This window comes from Delphinus delphis, chromosome 14 (assembly GCF_949987515.2).
Source record: "Delphinus delphis chromosome 14, mDelDel1.2, whole genome shotgun sequence".
In the NCBI taxonomy this organism is placed as follows: Eukaryota; Metazoa; Chordata; class Mammalia; order Artiodactyla; family Delphinidae; genus Delphinus; species Delphinus delphis.
Genome location: NC_082696.1, coordinates 9,450,447 through 9,472,391, shown reverse-complemented (window position 1 = coordinate 9,472,391; position 21,945 = coordinate 9,450,447). Strand labels below are relative to the sequence as shown.

Below are 21,945 nucleotides of genomic sequence, written 5' to 3'. Positions count from 1 at the left end.
TAAAAATTTATATTTTGAAAGTTTTCAAATATACAGAAAAATAGAAACATAAAGAAAGTATCTCCTTTCTCACACTTCCACAGGATGGGTTCAGTATCCAGCCTCTGCCTGCATCCCTCCAAGGATGGGGAGCTTACATTTACACAGGCAGCCTTTTTAAAAAAACACACACAGAAAAGACAAAACTATTACACACATCTAGTTGCTATAAAGGTCTTCTGGATGTGGAACCAAAACTCACCCCTCTGTAACTTTTTTCTCCGCTCTCTGGAGTGACAATGTACAAATCTTACTATTAAACACTTGGCATTTTCTCCATCGATGGGTCTTGTACCAGTGGTCCCCAGCCTTTTTGGCACCAGGGGCCGGTTTCGTGGAAGACAGTTTTTCCACAGATGGCGGGGGCTGGGATGGTCCAGGTGGTAATGCGAGCGATGGGGGGCGAGCGTTAGGACCGCTACAGGTCTGCTGCCCTGGGGGTTGGGGACCCCTGTAGTAACCCACTCAGCAAAGTGGTATTTCTGGAGAAGAGTCCAGGATAGAAGGGGAAACAGGCCTCCCCATTCCTGAAGTGGGAGCCCATTCGGGAGGCCTGCTCTTCCTCTCGTGCAGGAACGCTGGGGAGGAGGGGCTTGGCAGCCATGCCCCCGCCCCCCGCCCCCGCTCATCTATTGGCCCAACTCTTGTGCAGGGCTGGGGCGTGCGGGGGACAGAGCTTCACCGTCAGAGCTTCTTTAGGTGGCCGGACAGCCAGATTATTCGTTAGTCTGAGCAATCATCCCACCCCTGGTATGTTCTCCCTGAGTGTGGAATTGAACTGAACAACGGACCAGCAGGCCCTGACTGTTCTTGGCATGGGAAAGGCCCCGCCCCCGACCTGGAACAGGTGTGCCTTGGGTTGTTTTTTCAGTTGGGGCGCTGGGTGCGGCCCAAGGCCCGGCTGGCAGCTGGCACACCTGTGTGTGGAGCTTGGTCTTGGCCACAGGGGTGAATAAAGCTCCCTGACCCCCAGGGCCGCAGGTGCCCCCACGAACCGTCTTTGTATCCACCCATCTAACATCAGGGGTCGCTGGCTTTCAGTAGGAGACCAGAGGAAGGGCAGGCGCCACGCAGACACACGCGAGATCCTGCATCACTGCGGCTGCTGGCGCTGCGGAGCTCGCCACGTCTGCGGGGTCGCCCAGCTGCTGGGCACACTCTGCTGGGCGTTCAGTTGGTGCCTGGGAGGCTCGGGTGCAGCCCTCCAAGAGGTCATGGTCTTGGGTTGTGAGGAAAGCTGATGAGAGCCTGGACCCAGGTATCCCGACCTGAGGTCGTAAGTCCAGTCGTGTGTGTGTGTGTGTGTGTGTGTGTGTGTGTGTGTGTGTGTAGATACACAGATCGGTGCCTCATGCTCCTCGTTTACAAAAGAAAATTCCTTCATAAAATGAACTTCGAGGCCGCCCCCCTATTAATGGTGCCCAACACCCGCCACGCAGCCCAGGCCAGCAGAGCCAGGCAAGCTTCCCCGGGGAGCTGAGCCAGGTGACTGCAGACCTCACCTGCACCGCGGGGCTTCCCAACCCCGGCAGGATGGACAGCGGCCAACACACAGCTGTTTCTGTGATGGTGACACCGGAGAGCTAGAAAGGGCCTCACAGCTGGGCAGCCCTGTTCTCCTGGGCGGGGGGCTGCCGGCTACAGAGAACACAGACCAACCTCCCACTCCTCCCATGACTGTGGCTGCTCTGTCTTTCTCGTGTGTATTTCAGTTCTAGCCTCTGGGAACGAAAGGGAAGGCCTGTATCACCCGAGCTGCCGTTGGCCCAGCGTCTGCGTAAGAGGCTCAGTTTCCCGGCCGGCTCCACACAGGTGTCCACATGTCCTTCATTCCCTCACTCAACAAGGACTCCAGGATGCCAGGTGCTGGACGTCCAACAGTAAGTCTACAGACGTGGCCCTGAAGCCTGCGGGACAGTGGGAGACGCGGGGTGGTGACTAACGCCAGCGTAGTCCCACCGTGGGGCAGGCGCTGCCCCACGCCCTTTACATGTATCTTAATGCCCACAGTGTCCTTCAGTCTCACATATAAAACGTGAGGAATCTGAGGCAGCAAGTTACGTATTAAATTGCTCAAGGTCGCCCAGCGTGGAAAGCGTGGCTCCAGGATTCAAACCCAGGCCGTCAGGCTGCCGAGTCCTGGCGTTTAACTCCTACAGGATTCTGCCGGAGTGACAGTAACCAAGTAAAGCACAGATGTGTGAAGGATTCAGACAGGAATCCCTGCTACCGAGGGAAAGAATAGGGACACCTGCTAGGGAGGGTAATAGTGTGGTGGACTCCTCCTGAGGGGTCCCGTGGAGGCTGAAGAAAGCAAGCTGAGAGGGACGCAGACGGTGGACGACAGTTCACACTGGCTCCTTGACTTGGGGCTTGGCACGGTCGGGGGACCGCTCAAGGGTGGCATGCCTCCTCGGTGGAGGAGGGGCATGGGTGGGAGGACGGCAGGGGCAGAGGGGGGACCACACTCAAGTGCCGTCAGAAGCCGGGACGAGGGGGTGACATGCCTCACCCTGCATGCTGGAGGTGGGGTGAGGAAGCAGGCCAGTTACTGCCATAGTCCAGGGAAGGGTGGTCGCAGTGGTCCGGAGGAGAGGTGGGCCCAGGCGAGACTTAACCTGTCGAAGCTGGACAGCTCCAGCTTGCTTCAACACCCCTGAACCGTGCTGGGAACCCCCCCACCCACCCAAATCCTGCAGACTGGCTTCGTTCGAAGTTCATGACCTCTGAGAAGGGCCGTGGTAAGGGAGACGTGGGGTGGAGGGAGGGTCTCCTCTTTACAGTGGGAGACACTGGAGCACATTTGTACCCTGCGGGGAGCGATCCAGGAGAGAAGGGGAGATGGGTGACCTGGGACAGTAGGGCTAAGAGAAGGAACAGAGTCCTTGGGAAGGCAAGGTGGACGGGGTCTGTGCACATGGAGGGAAGCAGGGACTTGTACTGATGTAGAAACTCTGTTTTCCCCCCAAGACACTATTTTTGCAGCTGTTTGAAGTTCGTATATTTTCCGTACTGCAGAGCTTATTGAGAAGAACGTAAGTTCAAGTTTTCCTCCCTGTCACTGCAGGAAAGAAGACGACGGGGAAGCTTCGGTGATGGAAGATGAGGGAATTCTCTTCTCGTGGCTCTACTCTCTCTAGGAGGTATTGAGGCCTAAACTGCTGAGAGTAGGGGGTGAAGGAGATGGGGTGTGTGAGGAGGAGAAGGTTGAAACAATTGTCTTAGAGGAAATGAGCTTAACTGGGTGAAACTGTCCTGGATTAACAGGTAGTTAAGTTATGAGATCATGAGGCTAAAATTTATAAATGACCAACTGTGGTCTTGAGATTCCTTTTTCCACCAAAAAAAAATCAGGGCTTCTTGAAGAAATGATGAATTCCAGGTCTTAGGAGTAAAAAATGTACAAGATGAGCTTGATATTGTCACACGAGAAGGCAAGGAACCAATCAATCCCAACCAACTGGAGTCCTGTCAAGAGGACCCTGGAACCAACTCCCACTGGAGTCGGTTCCATCCCACAAAGATGCTCCCACTGGCCAAAGAGGGAACGTTTTGAGCATCAATAAAGATAAGACTGCAACGGACTGGGACACATCAAGTCCGTTTAAACTCAAATATGAGTTCATAATGAAAGTGAAAAATGAAAAAACTAATTGGTCACCATTGGAGGATGTTAATGGACCAATTCACTGAGTTCAAAATGACTCATTATTTTGAACACTGGTAAATAAAGGAAGAGATTCCTATTCTACCTCTCTTGTTTGCGTTACCATCGGGTAAACAAATAGTAGATGGGAATTTTCTGTTCTTTTAGAAGAATTTTAGCTACAAATGAAGAAAATGATAAATAGAGCGTGACTGTTTTGCAAAGACTATGGCACTGAGGCTCGATGGCTGCTACATCCCAAAGAGAAAAAATCAGACCTGTGCTTCCTGACGGGAAGAACACACCCACCCAGGAGACAGAATCTGCTAGAGCTTCCGTCTCCAGCCACTGAGCTATATTATAGGTCATGCAGAGAGCAAGGGAACACGCTAAACGATACCACAGGGACACTCCGCAGAACGCACTCTGTGAGGGCTGCTACCTAGTTTTCTCAGCAAATAAATTGCAAGGGAAGAAAGAAATGGAAGGGAAACCTATGTATTTAAAGGAGGTTAAGAGACACATCGGTCTCATTGTGTAAACGTTACTTGTGTGATGCACACAGACTATGGAAAGCAATTGATGACATTCACAAGACACTCAGAAACGTGAACACTAACAGGATATCTGATGATGTTAAATAATTATCGTTTAGAAAAATGACACCAGTCTGCAAGCTTATGCAGTTTCTTTGGTGACGTTGAGGTTTCAGAGTTAAGGGAGTGAAAGGCCACTAAACAAGTTTATGGGAGATTGCAGTCTGGGTAAATGAATGAATTAATTAATGACTTGAGAATATTAGCTTTTAGCTTTACATATTCAGTGTCATTAATATTTAATGAAATACTGCATATGAAAAGTACTTTGAAAAACGTTCAAGTTTTACTAAAAATGAGGGCTAGAACCTTTGAAAGCCAGCCTGTCAGTACACATAGGGATCAGTACAGCTCATTTTGCTATGGGCTGATTTGCTTTGCCACTATACTTACGGTGATCACATTCTTCTGAAACCCCTAAAAGGGCGTGTGGTCTGACAAAAGGATATTTTCCAATTTGTGAATGCATTTAATTGAAAACTTGTATTAAGATATCAAATTTAAGTCATATTAGTTGTACGTTTAATGAATCCCTTTTAAGGAAAGTTCAAAGGTACATGAAACTGAAACGAACCCAGAAAAATCCTATTATCATCACCTTAATTATGCGTGAGTCAGTCACTTAATTATTACATGAGTCAGAGCCCTATTAGAGAATGGTGTCCGGTGTGTGCCACACTTTCAGAGGCAGGAAAACTGGAAGACGGTCCAAGTGTAATTAGAGCGATGGAGTGTTTTACGGGGAGAAGCTGAGAGGGTTCAAAATCACGGTCTCAAAGTGTATTGCTTGCTTTTAATCACCTGGAGTCAATACCTAGATCCTTGACTGTACAAAGGGTCATGCAAGAAGAAACGGGCTGTAAAAAAGAACGACTTGTACCCCCTCCCATGTCCCAAAACTGCTCTCATAAGGGGCAGCCATGACCTCCATGTGACGAAACTCAAAGGACCAGTCCTCGTCCTACTGGACCCAGAGCAGCCTCTGGGGCCCCCTTCCTCCCCTTCAGTGCCCCAAATCAGAGCACCCGTGGGCTCAGCCCTCACTCCCTTTTCTGACTAGCACTCAGCCCTTGGTGAACTCACCCAGGCCATCACCATCGGGATGCTGATAGCTTCCACACTTACTTCTCTGCCCAGACCTCGCCCTTGGACTCCAGACTTGCGTAACTTACTGCCCACTCAGCACCTCAACCTGGATTTTTAACGGGCATCTCAAAATTAACATGCCCTAATCTGCCCACCCACCCAGCCACCTGCTCCTCCCATGGCTGCCCTTATCTCAGATGATGGCAGTTCCATCCTTCCGGGTGCTCTGGCCAAGATCATGGCATCATCCAAACTCCTGCCTTTTCCTCTTATGCCACATCTGCTCTAACGGCAAATCCTGTGGGCTCACCCTTCACAGACCTATACCGAACCCAGCCGTTTCTCTCCACCCCACTCCCGATGCCCTTGTCCACGTACCGCCAGCGCCCCTGGGTTGTCAAAGCCACCCCCTCCCTCTCTGGCGCCACTGCTCCCTCAAGTTTCATCCAGCAGCTAGGATGATCTGATATAAACATCATCTAAGCAGGCCTGGTCCATCTTAGAAAGGTCTCTTGTCCCTTCTGCCCACCATCCTATTTATTTTGTGATTTTCCCAGCCAGGCTTCCAGAGTCAGCAGACTACGCTTACTGCCCCCATTTCTTCCTTAATTCTTTTTTTTTTTAAATTTATTTTTATTTTTGGCCGTGTTGGGTCTTCATTGCTACGCATGGGCTTTCTCTAGTTGCGGTGTACTCTTTGTTGTGGTGCGCAGGCTTCTCATTGCAGTGGCTTCTCTTGTTGTGGAGCACAGGCTCTAGGCACGTGGGCTTCAGCAGTTGTGGCACATGGGCTTCAGTAGTTGTGGCTCGTGGGCTCTAGAGCGCAGGCTCAGTAGCTGTGGCTCACGGGCTTAGTTGCCCCACAGCATGTGGGATCTTCCTGGCCCAGGGCTCGAACCCGTGTCCCCTGCATTGGATTCTTAACCACTTCGCCACCAGGGAAGCCCTCTTCCTTAATTCTTTGCAAGCTTTTTTCCCAGCCTCTAATTCAGAGGTCACCATTACCTCCTCACCAAACCAAGGCTCTTCCCTGAGCCCTCATTGCTAGGGACCTTTCTGAGGGTCTCAACCAGTGACCATCCTGCTTCCCAGACCATCCCCTGCCACACCTGGGCTTCCCTAATCTCAGGCCACTTCTTTCTAGTCTTTTCTTCCTGCCCCTCCCACACTCAGACTGGCCTTCACCCCCCCAACCCCCTTTCAGAGAGCTCTTGCCCTCAGCCTCCACTCTTCATTTCTGGCCTTTCCTGCTGGCTGACCCGCATCATCTTAAACTCAGCACAAGCCAGACCAGGCCCACTTCCCCACCCCCAGTTCCTGTCTCTGGTCACACTGGCTTCCTCCCTCATTCTCCTGTCTCTGTCGATAGGACCACCACCTCCCCATTCTCTCAACGCTGGGCTCCTTTCTGACTTCTCGCTGTCCTTTTGCCTCTCATGCAATAGGCACCAGGTACAGTCTTTCGTGTATCTCTCCCCTGTTTCTCTCTCTGCTTTGATAACTTGCTGGGCTCCCTGGCTCCCCAGGTCCTGGCTGACTCCCCGGGCCACAGCTCCGTTGCATTTCCTGCCGTCGTCTACTCCAGGGGTGACGGAGCTGGCTTTTCCTTCCCGCCTCACCTCCTCCCCCTCCAATCATAGACCTCCAAGAGCTCTGCATCTCAGGAGTGGGATGTGCCCAAGCTTTCGCCACTCACATGGGTCCACTGGTCTTCCCAGGTTCCACTCATGGTTTAGGTATCAGAGCTGACCTTTTTCTCGAATGTCTCAAGATCTGATACTTTCTCCATCTGCTAAACGTGCCAGTGCCCGAGTGACCCTCAGCCTATCAAGGCAGTGTGTATGTAAGGATGGGGCTTCCTCTGCTGCCCCTGTGGACCATCCCACTCCAAACCATGACCTGAAAACACAGCAGGTGCCAATTCTCAGAGGCAGGGGAACACCCATTATTGGTGTCTAAGATGCACGTTATAGCATTGCTGAAATCAGGGCACTGCTAACGATTTAATTACATGGTTTAATTGGCACCATTTTTTCCTTCTCAGTGGTACATAAAATAGTGGTTCATCTTATTGTGTCTTAAAGCTGTGTGTAAAGCTCAAGTGCTGGTCTGGACTATAGGAAATTTTCTAAAATATGTTCAGCATGCCACTGTGCAGAGCTGTAAATTATGTGATACTAGGAAAGGCAGGAAAGAAGAGGAGAGAGAAAATTTTAAAAGACTTGGTCCCCTTCCTAAGATCATATGACTTAATTTGTGAAACAGGGCTAAGAGAAATCTAAAAACACTTCTCAAACAACATATGAGCAGGTGAGAGCTGAAGTGGACACCTGTGTATCTGAGGGTACATAAACACTGTTGTCTGGAACCTCAGCATCCCAGGAAGGCTTCCTGGAAGAAGTGAGCTTTGCATCTAAAAGGAAAGAAAAAGTGGGCCAAAGGCTACTCTGCCTCATTTAATGGGCACACTGTTCTCAGAAGGAAATAATGTCTCCATTTTACAAATGTTTGGATAGCGTATGAGCATCATACCCGGGATATCCACCACATAATTGAATTTGTGACAAGGGGGCAGGAGGCTCAGGAATGACTTGAATCTCTGCTGTTGTTCACATTTCCTTTATTTCCCAAATCACTCCCTGAGAGGGTATCCACAGAGGATGGAATGTCTGGTGGTTCCTGGTCATTCTTTTTTTTGGGGGGGGGCACCCCAAAGGGAAAACAGGTTTATTGCAGCTGTGGTCAGGCCATCAGTGGTTGAACTAGGCCACACGTTCCAGCTCATCCTTCTTGATAGTGTAGGAGTTGGAGGAGCCCTTGGCGGCACTGATGAGCTCGTCTGCCAGGCACTCGGCAATGGTCTTGATGTTCCGGAAGGTGGCCTCACGGGCACCTGTGCACAGCAGCCAGATGGCCTGATTCACACGGCGCAGCGGGGACACGTCCACGGCCTGCCGCCTCACTGTTCCAGCTCGCCCCGTGCAGGTCGAGTCCTCCTGGGGGCCACTGTTGATGATGGCGTTCACCAGGACCTGCAGGGGGTTCTGGCCTGTGAGCAGATGGATGATCTCAAAGGCGTGCTTGACGATGCGCACAGTCATGAGCTTCTTGCCATTGTTGCGGCCGTGCATCATCATGGAGTTGGTGAGGCACTGCGCCTTGTGGAAGCACGTGGCCGTGTAGCGCCCTGCACCGTGGGGCAGGTATTTGGCATACTTCTCCTTCACTGCGATGTAATCCTGCAGGGAAATGCCATGGATCTGCACATCATCGGTGCTCCACTTCCCGAAGAGCTTGATGTCGGGGGTCTCTGCTACTGCAGGTGCAGCTGTCTCCCACTCCGTCATCCTGAAGGCGCAGCCGAGGCGTCTCGGCCACTCGGCGTGGACCACGCGCGCCCTGGCACAGATAGGAAGCGTTCCTGGTCATTCCTGAGTGTTCTGCAAGGGCGCCACCATCCTGCTTGCCAACCGGGGGCTCTGCTCCTTCTGGAACTTGCCCGAGAGACAAATGGCTTATCCCACAGCCTTCTCCATGTGAGCAGAATGGGTGTGAGAGGAACCAACTGAGTGTGGGGCCTGATGGGAACATCCTGACGGAGGTCTCAGGGCCATCCATATACATCCCTTACAGGAGAAGGAAACGAGGCCCCCCAAACCCACCCAAAGGGCGATTCCAGGGAATCCCTCTCCTTCTTCTCTCTCCCCTCCCCTGCAGACCATTCCCGACATCCTGGCTAAAACCCAGTGCCAAGAGGGGCCCTGCATAGCTGCCAGGTCCACGTACTCCAGTGGAGGATGCAGGGATATGTGCTGCTGTCCACATGTCTGAGTACAAACTGGCTTGTTGTAGTATCTACCCTTAAGTCAAGGACTGTACACACTCACCAGAGTGGGAGGAGGGGTTGCAAGATGGAGGGAAAGGGCGCGGGCAGGGAGAGGGAAGGGCCCCGCCCTGGCGCACCCACACCCATCAGCGTCTCACAGTTGGCCCTGCGCGTTACTCCCGAGCGTTAGGCTCCTCCGCACCCATCCTGTAAGCCGGTGGGGCAGGTGCCGGTCACCATCCGACAAAGGAGAAAAGCGGGTTCAGAGAAGTCAAGCTCACACGGTAAGTGGCAGGTCTAGAGATCAGGGTCTCAGTTCTCTCCGAGAAAACACACCTTTGATCCTCCCAAATTCTACCTGGGCGGGGGACAGTGGACCGCAGTACCCTCCGTACAGAAAGCTAGTAGAAGGCAACACTTACGGAACACTTTCCACTCGCCAGGCACTCACCAAGCCCTTTACACGAATTAACTCCATCCTCACCGCAACTTTACGAAGTAGGTACAGTTTCTAATCCCGCTTCACCCGTAGGGCTACTGAGGCCCAGAGAAGCAGGGACTCGTCCAGGGTCGCAGAAGTAGACGAGAGAGGGAGGCGTGAGCGGGACTGGGAGGACCAGTGAGGACAGCGGAGGGCCCGGTGGTTTCCAGCCTCGCGGCGCCGGCCAGGTCCCGGCTGCCCATATAAGGCCGCGGGCGTCCTGTAACGTTTCAGGCGCATTAGGGCGCCCGGCAGACTGCAGCCTCCTCCGCGCCGAGGAATGTGTGGAATCCCCCTTCCTGACTGCCGCCCACCGCAGGGGGACTTCCCCTCCGCACCCGCGCCCCGGATTAGCCCCCGAGCGAGCCCGGAGGCCTCCCACCACTGCCTGGCCGCTGGGGGGAGCGCGGCGCCTCGGCGGAGCCGGCCGGGAGGCGGGGAGGCGACCGCGCGCCCTCACCTGCCCGGGGCGGCGCGCGCGGGCGCAGAGGAGGCGGCGGGGCGGAGGCCGGGGAGGAGCCTGCGCCGGGCGGCGGCGTGGGCGCGAAGTGAGACTCCTGGAAGTTGCGGGAGCGCGGGGAGCCGCGGCGGCGGGCCGCGCGCCCATGGCTTTAAGCAAAGGGCTGCGGCTGCTCGGGCGGCTGGAGGCCTCGGGGGAGAGCAGCATCCTTCTGGAGGCGCGCGGCCGCGGGGACTGCTTGCTCTTCGAGGCCGGCACGGTGGCCACGCTCGGTGAGTGCGGCAGGCGGCGCCGCCCGGGGCTCCGGGCCGGCGACTGCGCAACGGCGCCGGGGCTCGGGCCGCGCCCTGGTCCCCTGTCCCGGGGAGGATGCCGGGAGGGAAGGTCGCCTGGTCGCCGACCAGTCCCGGGCGGCGCGGAGGTGGCGGAGGCGTGGGCGTCGCACGCGCAGGGTGGCGGGTGGCCAGTTTGAATGAAGTGACGCCGGGGACGCCAGAAGACACGTGTGGCTGCTCCCGGGTGCACAGGCGGCCCACAGGGGTCTGCGGTCTGCGCGCCTGCCGGCGGGGTCCGTTCTTGGAGAGCCGCCTCTGGTCCCTTCTGCCCCGCGCTCCCCTGGGACCCGTTACAGATTCAAGACCATCTAAGAGGGGTGACTTAGGAGGCGGTCCGACCAAGTGCCTGGCGGCTGTTTTTCTTTGGCACCTGTTGATGAAACCAGTGAATGCCCGTTCCCTTGTGATGGCCTCCTTCACTCCCGGGGGGGATGGGGACGAAAGCACCGTAACATAGACTCCGGAGAAAGCGCTGATGGCACCTTTGCCTCATGTAAATACTTGGCTGAGAAGCATCAGTACAGCAAAGTATAGAACTTGGAGGCAAAAAAACCCCACAAAAACCAGTGCTGGGTGTATTTGACATTAGGCGGTTGCCAAGTCAATGTATTTCACCTGTGAGCTCCAGGAAGTCTTGACACTAACATTGTGTCAAGGGCTTTAGAGACCATCTCATTTAATTTTCACAGTTCTACAAAAGGACTAGTATTATCCCCATACTACAGAGGGGTAAACTGAGGCCTGAAGAGGCTAAGGAACGTGCTTGCCCAAGGTGACAAACAGCTCTACCTGACTTCCAGTGACTATTTCTGTATTGTTGTACAGTGTGCGGCTTCTTGGAATCACCTTGTTTTGTGGCTAACATTCATGATGAAGGCCAGGTAACAAAGGGAGCGAAACCAGGTAGAATTGTTAGAACTTCAACCTGAACAGTAGAGAGTAGGCTTACAACTGGTGTCCATCATCTCCCCTGTTTGTAGCTAAACAAAGCTCAGAGGAGGTTCACCAGTCCTTTAGGTAGATGACCTGTGCAGTCACGCCCACCACATTTTATAATTGAATCGTCTTTTTTTTCAGATTGTATGCATCAATTCTTCAATTAGATTCTTCGGTATACATCTTGGAAGGACCATCTCTTCTCTTTCTGCTTCCCTAATCATTTCATTAGCATATAGTTATCTGGCTTGTTTTCAGTCACTTGGTTACTAAAACACATCTCCAGTATTGTCAGCACCATAAGTGTGCAGTAATCATGGATTAAATTATTATCAGATTATTCCAGTTTGTGCTCTGTCCCGAAAAGTCCAAGTTTGGTCATTTGCTAAGGTCTTGAAAGAAAACCACAAAAATCTCCATTCCATTTTAGATGTCTACTTCATACCACATGTATCAGAGCTGAGAGATTAAATTGCATGGTACAAAACTACTGCTTCATCAAAGAGATTAAAATATCATTCAGTGGGATGACAGCAACTTTAAGCAAGGTTCCTATATATTTGAGTTCCTTTCAAGCCACTGGGATAAAAAGACTTTATTTTTTCAAAAGTGAAGATTTTAAAATGATTAATGAAAGGAATGCAATGCATATTTTCCGTTGGAAATTAGGTTTGGGCTGAAATCATGTACATTATGTTGGTGATTACAATAGTCTGGATTCTAGAACAGAGGGCGTAATGACAGGAATGGGCCTCAGCTCACGTGCAGTCCACATTTGTCACTTAACCTAGCATTCATTTTTCAGTAGACTTTGGGCTGAATACTTAACTTGTGAAGTCTTCTTAAATTAAGTGAAACTATTTTTATTTTTATTTATTTATTTTTTAAAACATCTTTATTGGAGTATAATTGCTTTACAATGGTGTGTTAGTTTCTGCTTTGTAACAAAGTGAATCAGCTGTACATATATCCCCATATCTCCTCCCTCTTCCGTCTCCCCCCCACCCTCCCTATCCCACCTCTCTAGGTGGTCACAAAGCACCAAGCTAATGTCCCTGTGCTATGCGGCTGCTTCCCACTAGCTATCTATTTTACTTTTGGTAATGTATATATGTACATGCCACTCTCTCACTTTGTCCCAGCTTACCCTTCCCCCTCCCCGTGTCCCCAAGTCCGTTCTCTATGTCTGCGTCTTTATTCCTGTCCTGCCCCTAGGTTCTTCAGAACCTTTTTTTGGTTTTTGTTTTTTTAGATTCCATATATATGTGTTAGCATACAGTATTTGTTTTTCTCTTTCTGACTTACTACACTCTGTATGACAGACTCTAGGTCCATCCACCTCACTGCAAATAACTTAATTTCGTTTCTTTTTATGGCTGAGTAATATTCCATGTATATATGTGCCACATCTTCTTTATCCATTCATCTGTCGATGGACACTTAGGTTGCTTCCATGTCCTGGCTATTGTAAACAGAGCTGCAGTGAACACTGTGGTACATGACTCTTTAAATTATGGTTTTCTCAGGGTATATGCCCAGTAGTGGGATTGCTGGGTCGTAGGGTAGTTCTATTTTTAGTTTTTTGAGGAAACTCCATACTGTTCTCCATAGTGGCTGTGTCAGTTTACATTCCCACCAGCAGTGCAAGAGGGCTCCCTTGTCTCCACACCCTCTCCAGAATTTATTGTTTGTAGATTTTTTGATGATGGCTATTCTGACTGGTGTGAAGTGATAACTCATTGTAGTTTCGATTTGCATTTCTCTAATGATTAGTGATGTTGAGCATCCTTTCATGTGTTTGTTGGCCATCTGTATATCTTCTTTGGAGAAATGTCTATTTAGGTCTTCTGCCCATTTTTGGATTGGGTTGTTTCTTTGTTTTTTTGATATTGAGCTGCATGAGCTGCTTGTAAATTTTGGAGATTAGTCCTTTGTCAGTTGCTTCATTTGCAAATATTTTCTCCCATTCTGAGGGTTGTCTTTTTGTCTTGTTTATGGTTTCCTTTGCTGTGCAAAAGCTTTTAAGTTTCATTAGGTCCCATTTGTTTATTTTTGGTTTTATTTCCATTTCTCTAGGAGGTGGGTCAAAAAGGATCTTGCTGTGATTTATGCCATAGAGTGTTCTGCCTGTGTTTTCCTCTAAGAGTTTTATAGTGTCTGGCCTTACATTTAGGTCTTTAATCCATTTTGAGTTCATTTTTGTGTGTGGTGTTAGGGAGTGTTCTAATTTCATTCTTTTACATGTAGCTGTCCAGTTTTCCTAGCACCACTTATTGAAGAGGCTGTCTTTTCTCCATTGTATATTCTTGCTTCCTTTATCAAAAATAAGGTGACCATATGTACATGGGTTTATCGCTGGGCTTTCTATCCTGTTCCATTGATCTATATTTCTGTTTTTGTGCCAGTACCATACTGTCTTGATTACTGTAGCTTTGTAGTGTAGTCTGAAGTCTAGGAGCCTGATTCCTCCAGCTCTGTTTTTCTTTCTCCAGATTGCTTGGACTATTCAGGGTCTTTTGTGTTTCCATACAAATTGTGAAATTTTTTGTCTGGTTCTATGAAAAATGCCATTGATAGTTTGATAGGGATTACACTGAATCTGTAGATTGCTTTGGGCAGTATAGTCATTTTCACAATGTTGATTCTTCCAATCCAAGAACATGGTATAGCTCTCCATCTGTTTGTATCATCTTTAATTTCTTTCATCAGTGTCTTATAGTTTTCTGCATACAGGTCTTTTGTCTCCTTAGGTAGGTTTATTCCTAGGTATTTTAATTTTTTTTTGTTGCAATGGTAAATGGGAGTGTTTCCTTAATTTCTCTTGCAGATTTTTCATCATTAGTATATAGGAATGCAAGAGATTTCTGTGCATTAATTTGTATCCTGCTACTTTACCAAATTCATTGATTAGCTCTAGTAGTTTTCTGGTAGCATCTTTAGGATTCTCTATGTATAGTATCATGTCATCTGCAAACAGTGACAGCTTTACTTCTTCTTTTCCAATTTGGATTCCTTTTATTTCTTTTTCTTCTCTGATTGCTGTGGCTAAAACTTCCAAAACTATGTTGAGTAATAGTGGTGAGAGTGGACAACCTTGTCTTGTTCCTGATCTTAGAAGAAATGGTTTCAGTTTTTCACCATTGTGAATGATGTTTGCTGTGGATTTGTCATATATGCTCTTTATTATGTTGAGGTAAGTTCCCTCTGTGCCTACTTTCTGCAGGGTTTTTATCATAAATGGGTGTTGAATTTTGTCAAAAGCTTTCTCTGCATCTACTGAGATGATCATATGGTTTTTCTCCTTCAGTTTGTGAATATGGTTTATCACATTGATTGATTTGCATATATTGAAGAATTCTTGCATTCCTGGAATAAACCCCACTTGATCATGGTGTATGATCCTTTTAATGTGCTGTTGGATTCTGTTTGCTAGTATTTTGTTGAGGAGTTTTACATGTATGTTCATCAGTGATATTGGCCTGTAGTTTTCTTTCTTTGTGACATCTATGTCTGGTTTTGGTATCAGGGTGATGGTGGCCTCAAAGAATGAGTTTGGGAGTATTCCTCCCTGTGCTATATTTTGGAAGAGTTTGAGAAGGATAGGTGTTAGCTCTTCTCTAAATGTTTGATAGAATTCGCCTGTGAAGCCATCTGGTCCTGGGAGTTTGTTTGCTGGAAGATTTTTAATCACAGTCTCAATTTCAGTGCTTGTGATTGTTCTGTTTATATTTTCTACTTCTTCCTGGTTCAATCTCAGAAGGTTGTGCTTTTCTAAGAATTTGTCCATTTCTTCCAGGTTTTCCATTTTATTGGCATGTAGTTGCTTATAGTAATCTCTCATGATCCTTTTTATTTCTGCAATGTCAGTTGTTACTTCTCCTTTTTCATTTCTAATTCTATTGATTTAAGTCTTCTCCCTTTTTTTCTTGATGAGTCTGGCTAATGGTTTATCAATTTTGTTTATTTTCTCAAAGAACCAGCTTTTAGTTTTATTGATCTTTGCTATCGTTTCCTTCATTTCTTTTTCATTTATTTCTGCTCTGATCATTATGATTTCTTTCCTTCCGCTAACTTTGGGGTTTTTTTGTTCTTTTTTCTCTAATTGCTTTAGGTATAAGGTTAGGTTGTTTATTTGAGATTTTTTTGTTTCTTGAGGTAGGATTGTATTGCTATAAGCTTCCCTCTTAGAACTGCTTTTGCTGCATCCCATAGGTTTTGGGTCATTGTGTTTTCATTGTCATTTGTTTCTAGGTATTTTTTGACTTCCTCTTTGATTTCTTCAGTGATCTCTTGGTTATTTAGTAGTGTGTTGTTTAGCCTCCATGTGTTTGTAGTTTTTACAGATTTTTTCCTGTAATTGATATCTAGTCTCACAGCGTAGTTGTCAGAAAAGGTACTTGATATGATTTCAGTTTTCTTAAATTTACCAAGGCTTGATTTGTGACCTAAGACATGATCTATCCTGGAGAATGTTCCATGAGCCCTTGAGAAGAAAGTGTATTCTGTTGTTTTTGGATGGAATGTCCTATGAATATCAATTAAGTCCATCTTGTTTAATGTATCATTAGAACTTGTGTTTCCTTATTTATTTTCATTTTGAATGATCTGTACATTGGTGAAAGTGGGAAGTTAAAGTCCCCTGCTATTATTGTGTCACTGTCGATTTCCACTTTTATGGCTGTTAGCATTTGCCTTATGTATTGAGGTGCTCCTATGTTGGATGCATAAATATTTACAATTGTTATATCTTCTTCTTTGATTGATCCCTTGATCATTATGTAGTGTCCTTCTCTGTCTCTTGTAATAGTCTTTATTTTAAAGTCTATTTTGTGTGATATGAGAATTGCTACTCCAGCATTCTTTTGATTTCCATTTGCATGGAATATCTTTTTCCATCCCCTCACTTTCAGTCTGTATGTGTTCCTAGGTCTGAAGTGGGTCTCTTGTAAACAGCATATATACAGGTCTTGTTTTTGTATCCGTTCAACCAGTCTATGTCTTTTGGTTGGAACATTTAATCCATTTACATTTAAGGTAGTTATCGATATGTATGTTCCTATTATCATTTTCTTAATTGTTTTCGGTTTGTTATTGTAGGTCTTTTCCTTCTCTTGTGTTTCCTGCCTAGAGAATTTCCTTTAGCATTTGTTGTAAAGCTGGTTTGGTGGTGCTGAACTCTCTTAGCTTTTGCTTGTCTGTAAAGGTTTTAATTTCTCCATCGAATCTGACTGAGATCCTTGCTGGGTAGAGTAATCTTGATTGTAGGTTTTTCCCTTTCATCACTTTAAATATATTCCGCCACTCCCTTCTAGCTTGTAGAGTTTCTGCTGAAAGATCAGCTCTTAACCTTATGGGCATGCCCTTGTATGTTATTTTTTTTTTTGTTTTTCCCTTGCTGCTTTTAATATTTTTTCTTTGTATTTAATTTTTGATAGTTTTATTTTTTTTTGTTTTCTTTTTTCTTTTCTTTTTTTTTTTTTTTTGCAGTACGCGGGCCTCTCACTGTTGTGGCCTCTTCCGTTGCGGAGCACAGGCTCCGGACGCGCAGGCTCAGTGGGCATGGCTCACGGGCCCAGCCGCTCCGCGGCATGTGGGATCTTCCCGGACCGGGGCGCGAACCCGTGTCCCCTGCATCAGCAGGCGGACTCTCAACCACCGCGCCACCAGGGAAGCCCGATAGTTTTATTAACATGTGTCTTGGCGTGTTTCTCCTTGGTTTTATTCTGTATGGGACTCTCTGTGCTTCCTGGACTTGATTGACTATTTCCTTTCCCATATTAGGGAAGTTTTCAACTATAATCTCTTCAAATATTTTGTCAGTCCCTTTCTTTTTCTCTTCTTCTTCTGGGACCCCTATAATTCGAATGTTGGTGTGTTTAATGTTGTCCCAGAAGTCTCTGAGACTGTCCTCAATTCTTTTCATTCTTTTTTCTTTATTCTGCTCTGTGGTAGTTATTTCCACTATTTTATCTTCCAGGTCACTTATCCGTTCTTCTGCCTCAGTTATTCTGCTATTGATTCCTTGTAGAGAATTTTTAATTCCATTTTTTGTGTTGTTCATTATTGTTTGTTTGGTCTTTAGTTCTTCTAGGTCCTTGTTAAATGTTTCTTGTATTTTCTCCATTCTGTTTCCAAGAATTTGGATCATCTCTCCTATCATTACTCTGAATTCTTTTTCAGGTAGACTGCCTATTTCTCTTCATTTGTTTGGTCTGGTGGGTTTTTACCTTGCTCCTTCATCTTCTGTGTGTTTCTGTGTCTTCTCATTTTGCTTAACTTACTGTGTTTGGGGTCTCCTTTTTGCAGGCTGCAGGTTCGTAGTTCCCGTTGTTTTTGGTGTCTGCCCCCAGTGGCTAAGGTTGGTTCAGTGGGTTGTGTAGGCTTCCTGGTTTAGGGGACTGGTGCCAGCGTTCTGGTGGATGACGCTGGATCTTGTCTTACTGGTGGGCAGGACCACATCTGGTGGTGTGTCTTGGGGTGTCTGTGGACTTATTATGATTTTAGGCAGCCTCTCTGCTAATGGGTGGGGTTGTGTTCCTGTCTTGCTAATTGTCTGGCATAGGGTGTCCAACGCTGTAGCTTGCTGGTCGTTGAGTGGAGCTGGGTCTTAGTATTGAGATGGAGATCTCTGGAGAGCTTTCACCATTTGATATTATGTGGAGCCGGGGAGGTCTTGGTGGACCAGTGTCCTGAACTTGGCTCTCCTGCCTCAGAGGCACAGGCCTGACACCTAGCTGGAGCACCAAGACCTTGTCAGCCACATAGCTCAGAAGAAAAGGGAGAAAACAAAAAAGAAAATAAATAAAGTTATTAAAATGAAACATTAAAAAAATTATTAAAAATAAAAAAATTTTAAAGTAATTAAAAGAAAAAGAAAGAAGAGCAATCAAACCAAAAAACAAATCCACCAATGCTAACAAGCGATAAAAACTATACGGAAAAAACCCCACAAAAAACAGACAGACAGAACTCTAGGACAAGTGGTAAAAGCAAGGCTATACCGACAAAATCACATAAAGAAGCATACACATACACACTCACAAAAAGAGAAAAAGGAAAAAAGAATTATATATATATGTTAAAAAAAAAAGGAAGAGAGCAACCAAATCAATAAACAAATCTACCATTGTTAATAAATTCTAAATACTGAACTATGATAAACACAACACCAGAAACAAATTAGATGGAGAAAGCAAACCCTAAGTCTACAGTTGCTCCCAAAGTCCACCACCTCAATTTGGGATGATTCATTGTCTATTCAGGTATTCCACAGATGCAGGTACATCAAGTTGATTGTGGAGCTTTAATCCGCTGCTCCTGAGGCTGCTGGGAGAGATTTCCCTTTCGCTTCTTTGTTTGCAGAGCTCCTGGGGTTCAGCTTTGGATTTGGACCCGCCTCTGTGTGTAGGTCACCTGAGGGCATCTGTTCTTGGCTCAGACAGGGCGGGGTTAAAGGAGCAGCTGATTAGGGGGCTCTGGCTCACTCAGGCCGGTGGGGAGGGAGGGGTACAGATGCGGGGTGAGCCTGCACGTCGCACTAGCCTGAGGCGCGCCATGCGTTCTCCGTGGGAAGTTGTCCCTGGATCCCGGGACCCTGGCGTTGGCGGGCTGCACAGGCTCCCGGGAGGGGAGGTGTGGAGAGTGACCTGTGCTCGCATACAGGATTTTTGGTGGCGGCAGCAGCAGCCTTAGCGTCTCATGCCCGTCTCTGGAGCTCGTTTAGGCAGTACTCTGAATCCCCTGTCCTCGTGCACTCCGAAACAATGGTCTCTTCAAGTGAAACTATTTTTAAAAGGCAGCTGTAGCATTTGGTAATGTTGCTGGTCCAGAGAAGGATTGTGGGAGCCTTCTGTTACTAGAAAGCTGTTGTCTCAGACTTTTAGAGTATTCTAAACACATCACTGTTGGATAGATCGGCTCTGAACTTGAAATTACCATTTGTGTTCTAAAGGTCTAGCTTTTTGCTTTCCTTTTCTGGATAAGCTTAAGAGTGCTTTCATTTTTTTCCCCCTAGAAGGTTGCAGTCTCTACTTTTGCGAGGGGCAGTACACCTCTGGCGGCAGCTGGCAAAGCTGGCAGTGGAACCCCGGCCATTCCATGAGGTTCAAGGTTGGGGGCAGCTTTCTTTTCACATCAGCTGTGGTTTCCTGTGATGGGTCTCCCCAGTGAGGAATGAGAGGTCAAGCAGACTTAAGTCGAGGGTTTATTCCCACTGTCGAGGGCAGTGGTTTCTCCCTGGCCCCTGAGTGGTCCTAAATTCTGCGCAGCTGTGCGGCAGGTGCACGCTGCTGCTTTTATGGGGACTGGCGGGCGAGCTGGGTGGGCCCAACAGGCATAAGCACAGCTCTTCAAGGCACATTTCAACCCGTAAGGATCATAACTTGAAAAGGCTTCCCAGGGAAAGGGGCTCACCTTTGCTTGATGTTTTCAGGCAGTGCTGAGATAGGAGCTTGAGTTGGGTGGTGAGTTTAGGAAAAACTGATGATCGTTGATTGGCCGATTTCTAGGTTAGTCCTATTCCAACGTGACTTAGGCGGCCACCCAGCCTGCCAGCAGGAGGTTTGCTGGAGGAATGCTTCCAAGTTCCAGCTTCTAAAAGAATTAGGTTGAGAATCTGTCTTTAATGTGGATCAGCGGGAACAGGAATTCCAGAGGCAGAAAAGCCAAACAGGTTGGCACCAATTTCAAAGGTTTTTATAAAGTTTTCTCGATGACCTGATTCAACGGTAGGAGGCATCTCAAGTATAGATACAAAGCCAGAGCCTGTAACCGTTCCCCTGGGTCTGCCGTCCACAGTTAACACACAGATGTTCTCTTATTTGTGTACTGGGACAAAAAGCGCTTGCCGTCTTGTCTCTCTTGGTCGCTTTTAGACGTCGTGCAGACCAGATGAAGGGAACTGTGCCCGTTGTCCATGCGTTTCGTCCGTTTTTAGAGCCAGCAGCAATGCTCCAGGGTTCTCCAGACAGCCCCGCAGGAAGGGTGGTCTGCAAGTGCGTGTGTGTTTACACGTGGGTGTGAGGCTGTGTGTGTTTACACGTGGGTGTGAGGCGTGCAGCCCTGCCTCTCCCACCCCCAGCTGTGCCTGCCGTGGGGCAGGGAGTGGGGTGGGCAGGAGGCTCCGCGAGACTTAATGAAGCTAATTAGTGAGTGTCCCGAAATTCCCTGAGCTGCTGGGGGAAGAGGTCCCGTGTGAACACGGGCCTGGGTTCTCCCAGCTGCTGTGGGAGAGGCCACAGTGTCAGGTTTCGTTTGACTTGGAGACGTGGCCATGGAGCCGAGCAAGGCTCTGTGTAAACTGCCACCTTGGCCACTTTGTCAGGCTTCGTGGCCTGGGTTTATTCGGTCCGTGACTTGAAGTTTGACCTGCCTGAGGGCATCTGAGAGAGTCGAGCGAATCCTCCTGGGTGACATCCTGCTGGGGGCTTCCGGCTCCGGTCTTGGGAAGCCTGGGTGGTGACCCCAGGTCGCAGCGGCCTGTTGTGTCCGTGGCTCACGAACAGGCCTTTCCCAGTTGTAGGTTTGCTCCTCGTAAGGTTGACAAGATGGCAGACTGAGCAAGTGTGCTTCTGCCTGGCCTTTTTTTTGTAACTCACCAGGAGGAATGGGATATCAGATCTCGCCAGGCTCCTTTTTTGGGCTGCGTGGCTCCAAAACTTTTCCTTTACCTGTGAAAATGTTCAGATGTACACAAAAGTGGAAGGAAAAAGGAATCTGCTGTACCTGTCACTCACTGTGGATGGCTATCAGTACAGTTCAAGTCTATGTCACCCGTCCCTGTATTTTATATGAAAAATAAATTTCCTGAAATTTAGTTGGTGTATTGCCAGCAAGGTTTTAATTAATTTGGCTTGGCTTTTTTTTTTTTTTCTTTCTGACTTGCATTTGTATGTGTGTAAGTTCAGATTTACTTGATGGATTGAAATGTGACCAACAACAGAAGTGGGGGTGTGAATTGATTCTGAGACTCTGGCCAAGATACATTTTTTTTTTTTTTTGTGGTATGTTGGCCTCTCACTGTCGTGGCCTCTCCCGTTGTGGAGCACAGGCTCCGGATGCGCAGGCCCAGCGGCCAAGGCTCACGGGCCCGCGATCTTCCCGGATCGGGGCACGAACCCATGTCCCCTGCATCGGCAGGCGGACTCTCAAGCACTGCGCCACCAGGGAAGCCCCAAGATACATTTTTAAGAGTGAAGTGATCACACGGAAAGAGTAAACCACAGCCTGGAAGAGCCGGGTGTCCCCCCTCTTGGGACAGCATTGATAGGCTCGAAGGAGATGGTCTGGACCCAGTGGAAGTACTGCCCCTAGACCACGGCAAGAGGGGGGGCTTCCCTGGTGGCGCAGTGGGTGAGAGTCCGCCTGCCGATGCAGGGGACACGGGTTCGTGCCCCGGTCCGGGAAGATCCCACATGCCGCGGAGCGGCTGGGCCCGTGAGCCATGGCCGCTGGGCCTGTGCGTCCAGAGCCTGTGCTCCGCAACGGGAGAGGCCACAACAGTGAGAGGCCCGTGTACCACAAAAAAAAAAAAAAAAAAAAA

General features: G+C 48.3%; 2 protein-coding genes across 4 annotated transcripts in view; one reads left to right on the top strand and one right to left on the bottom strand.

Annotated features, from left to right (window-relative positions):
• Positions 1-8,000: 8,000 nt before the first annotated feature.
• LOC132436820 (small ribosomal subunit protein uS7-like) lies at positions 8,001-10,104 on the bottom strand. Of its 3 annotated transcripts, none has more exons than XM_060029709.1 (2): positions 9,616-10,104; positions 8,001-8,766 (listed from the first exon to the last, which is right to left on the bottom strand). In XM_060029709.1, the coding sequence occupies exons 1-2, from the start codon at positions 9,669-9,671 to the stop codon at positions 8,130-8,132; spliced, it is 693 nt and encodes a 230-aa protein (XP_059885692.1). In that variant the 5' UTR covers positions 9,672-10,104; the 3' UTR covers positions 8,001-8,129. The 3 variants fall into 3 exon arrangements, with proteins under 3 accessions (XP_059885692.1, XP_059885693.1, XP_059885695.1); XM_060029710.1 differs by having other exon boundaries at positions 9,645-10,104; XM_060029712.1 differs by having other exon boundaries at positions 9,678-10,104.
• Positions 10,105-10,276: 172 nt separating this feature from the next.
• The window catches only part of SYNJ2 (synaptojanin 2), a 97,526-nt gene continuing 85,857 nt past the window's right edge, over positions 10,277-21,945 (top strand). The window contains exon 1 of the mRNA XM_060029713.1: positions 10,277-10,406. Coding sequence (XP_059885696.1) covers positions 10,280-10,406 — 127 coding nt within the window. The 5' untranslated portion in view covers positions 10,277-10,279. The remainder of the gene's footprint in view (positions 10,407-21,945) is intronic.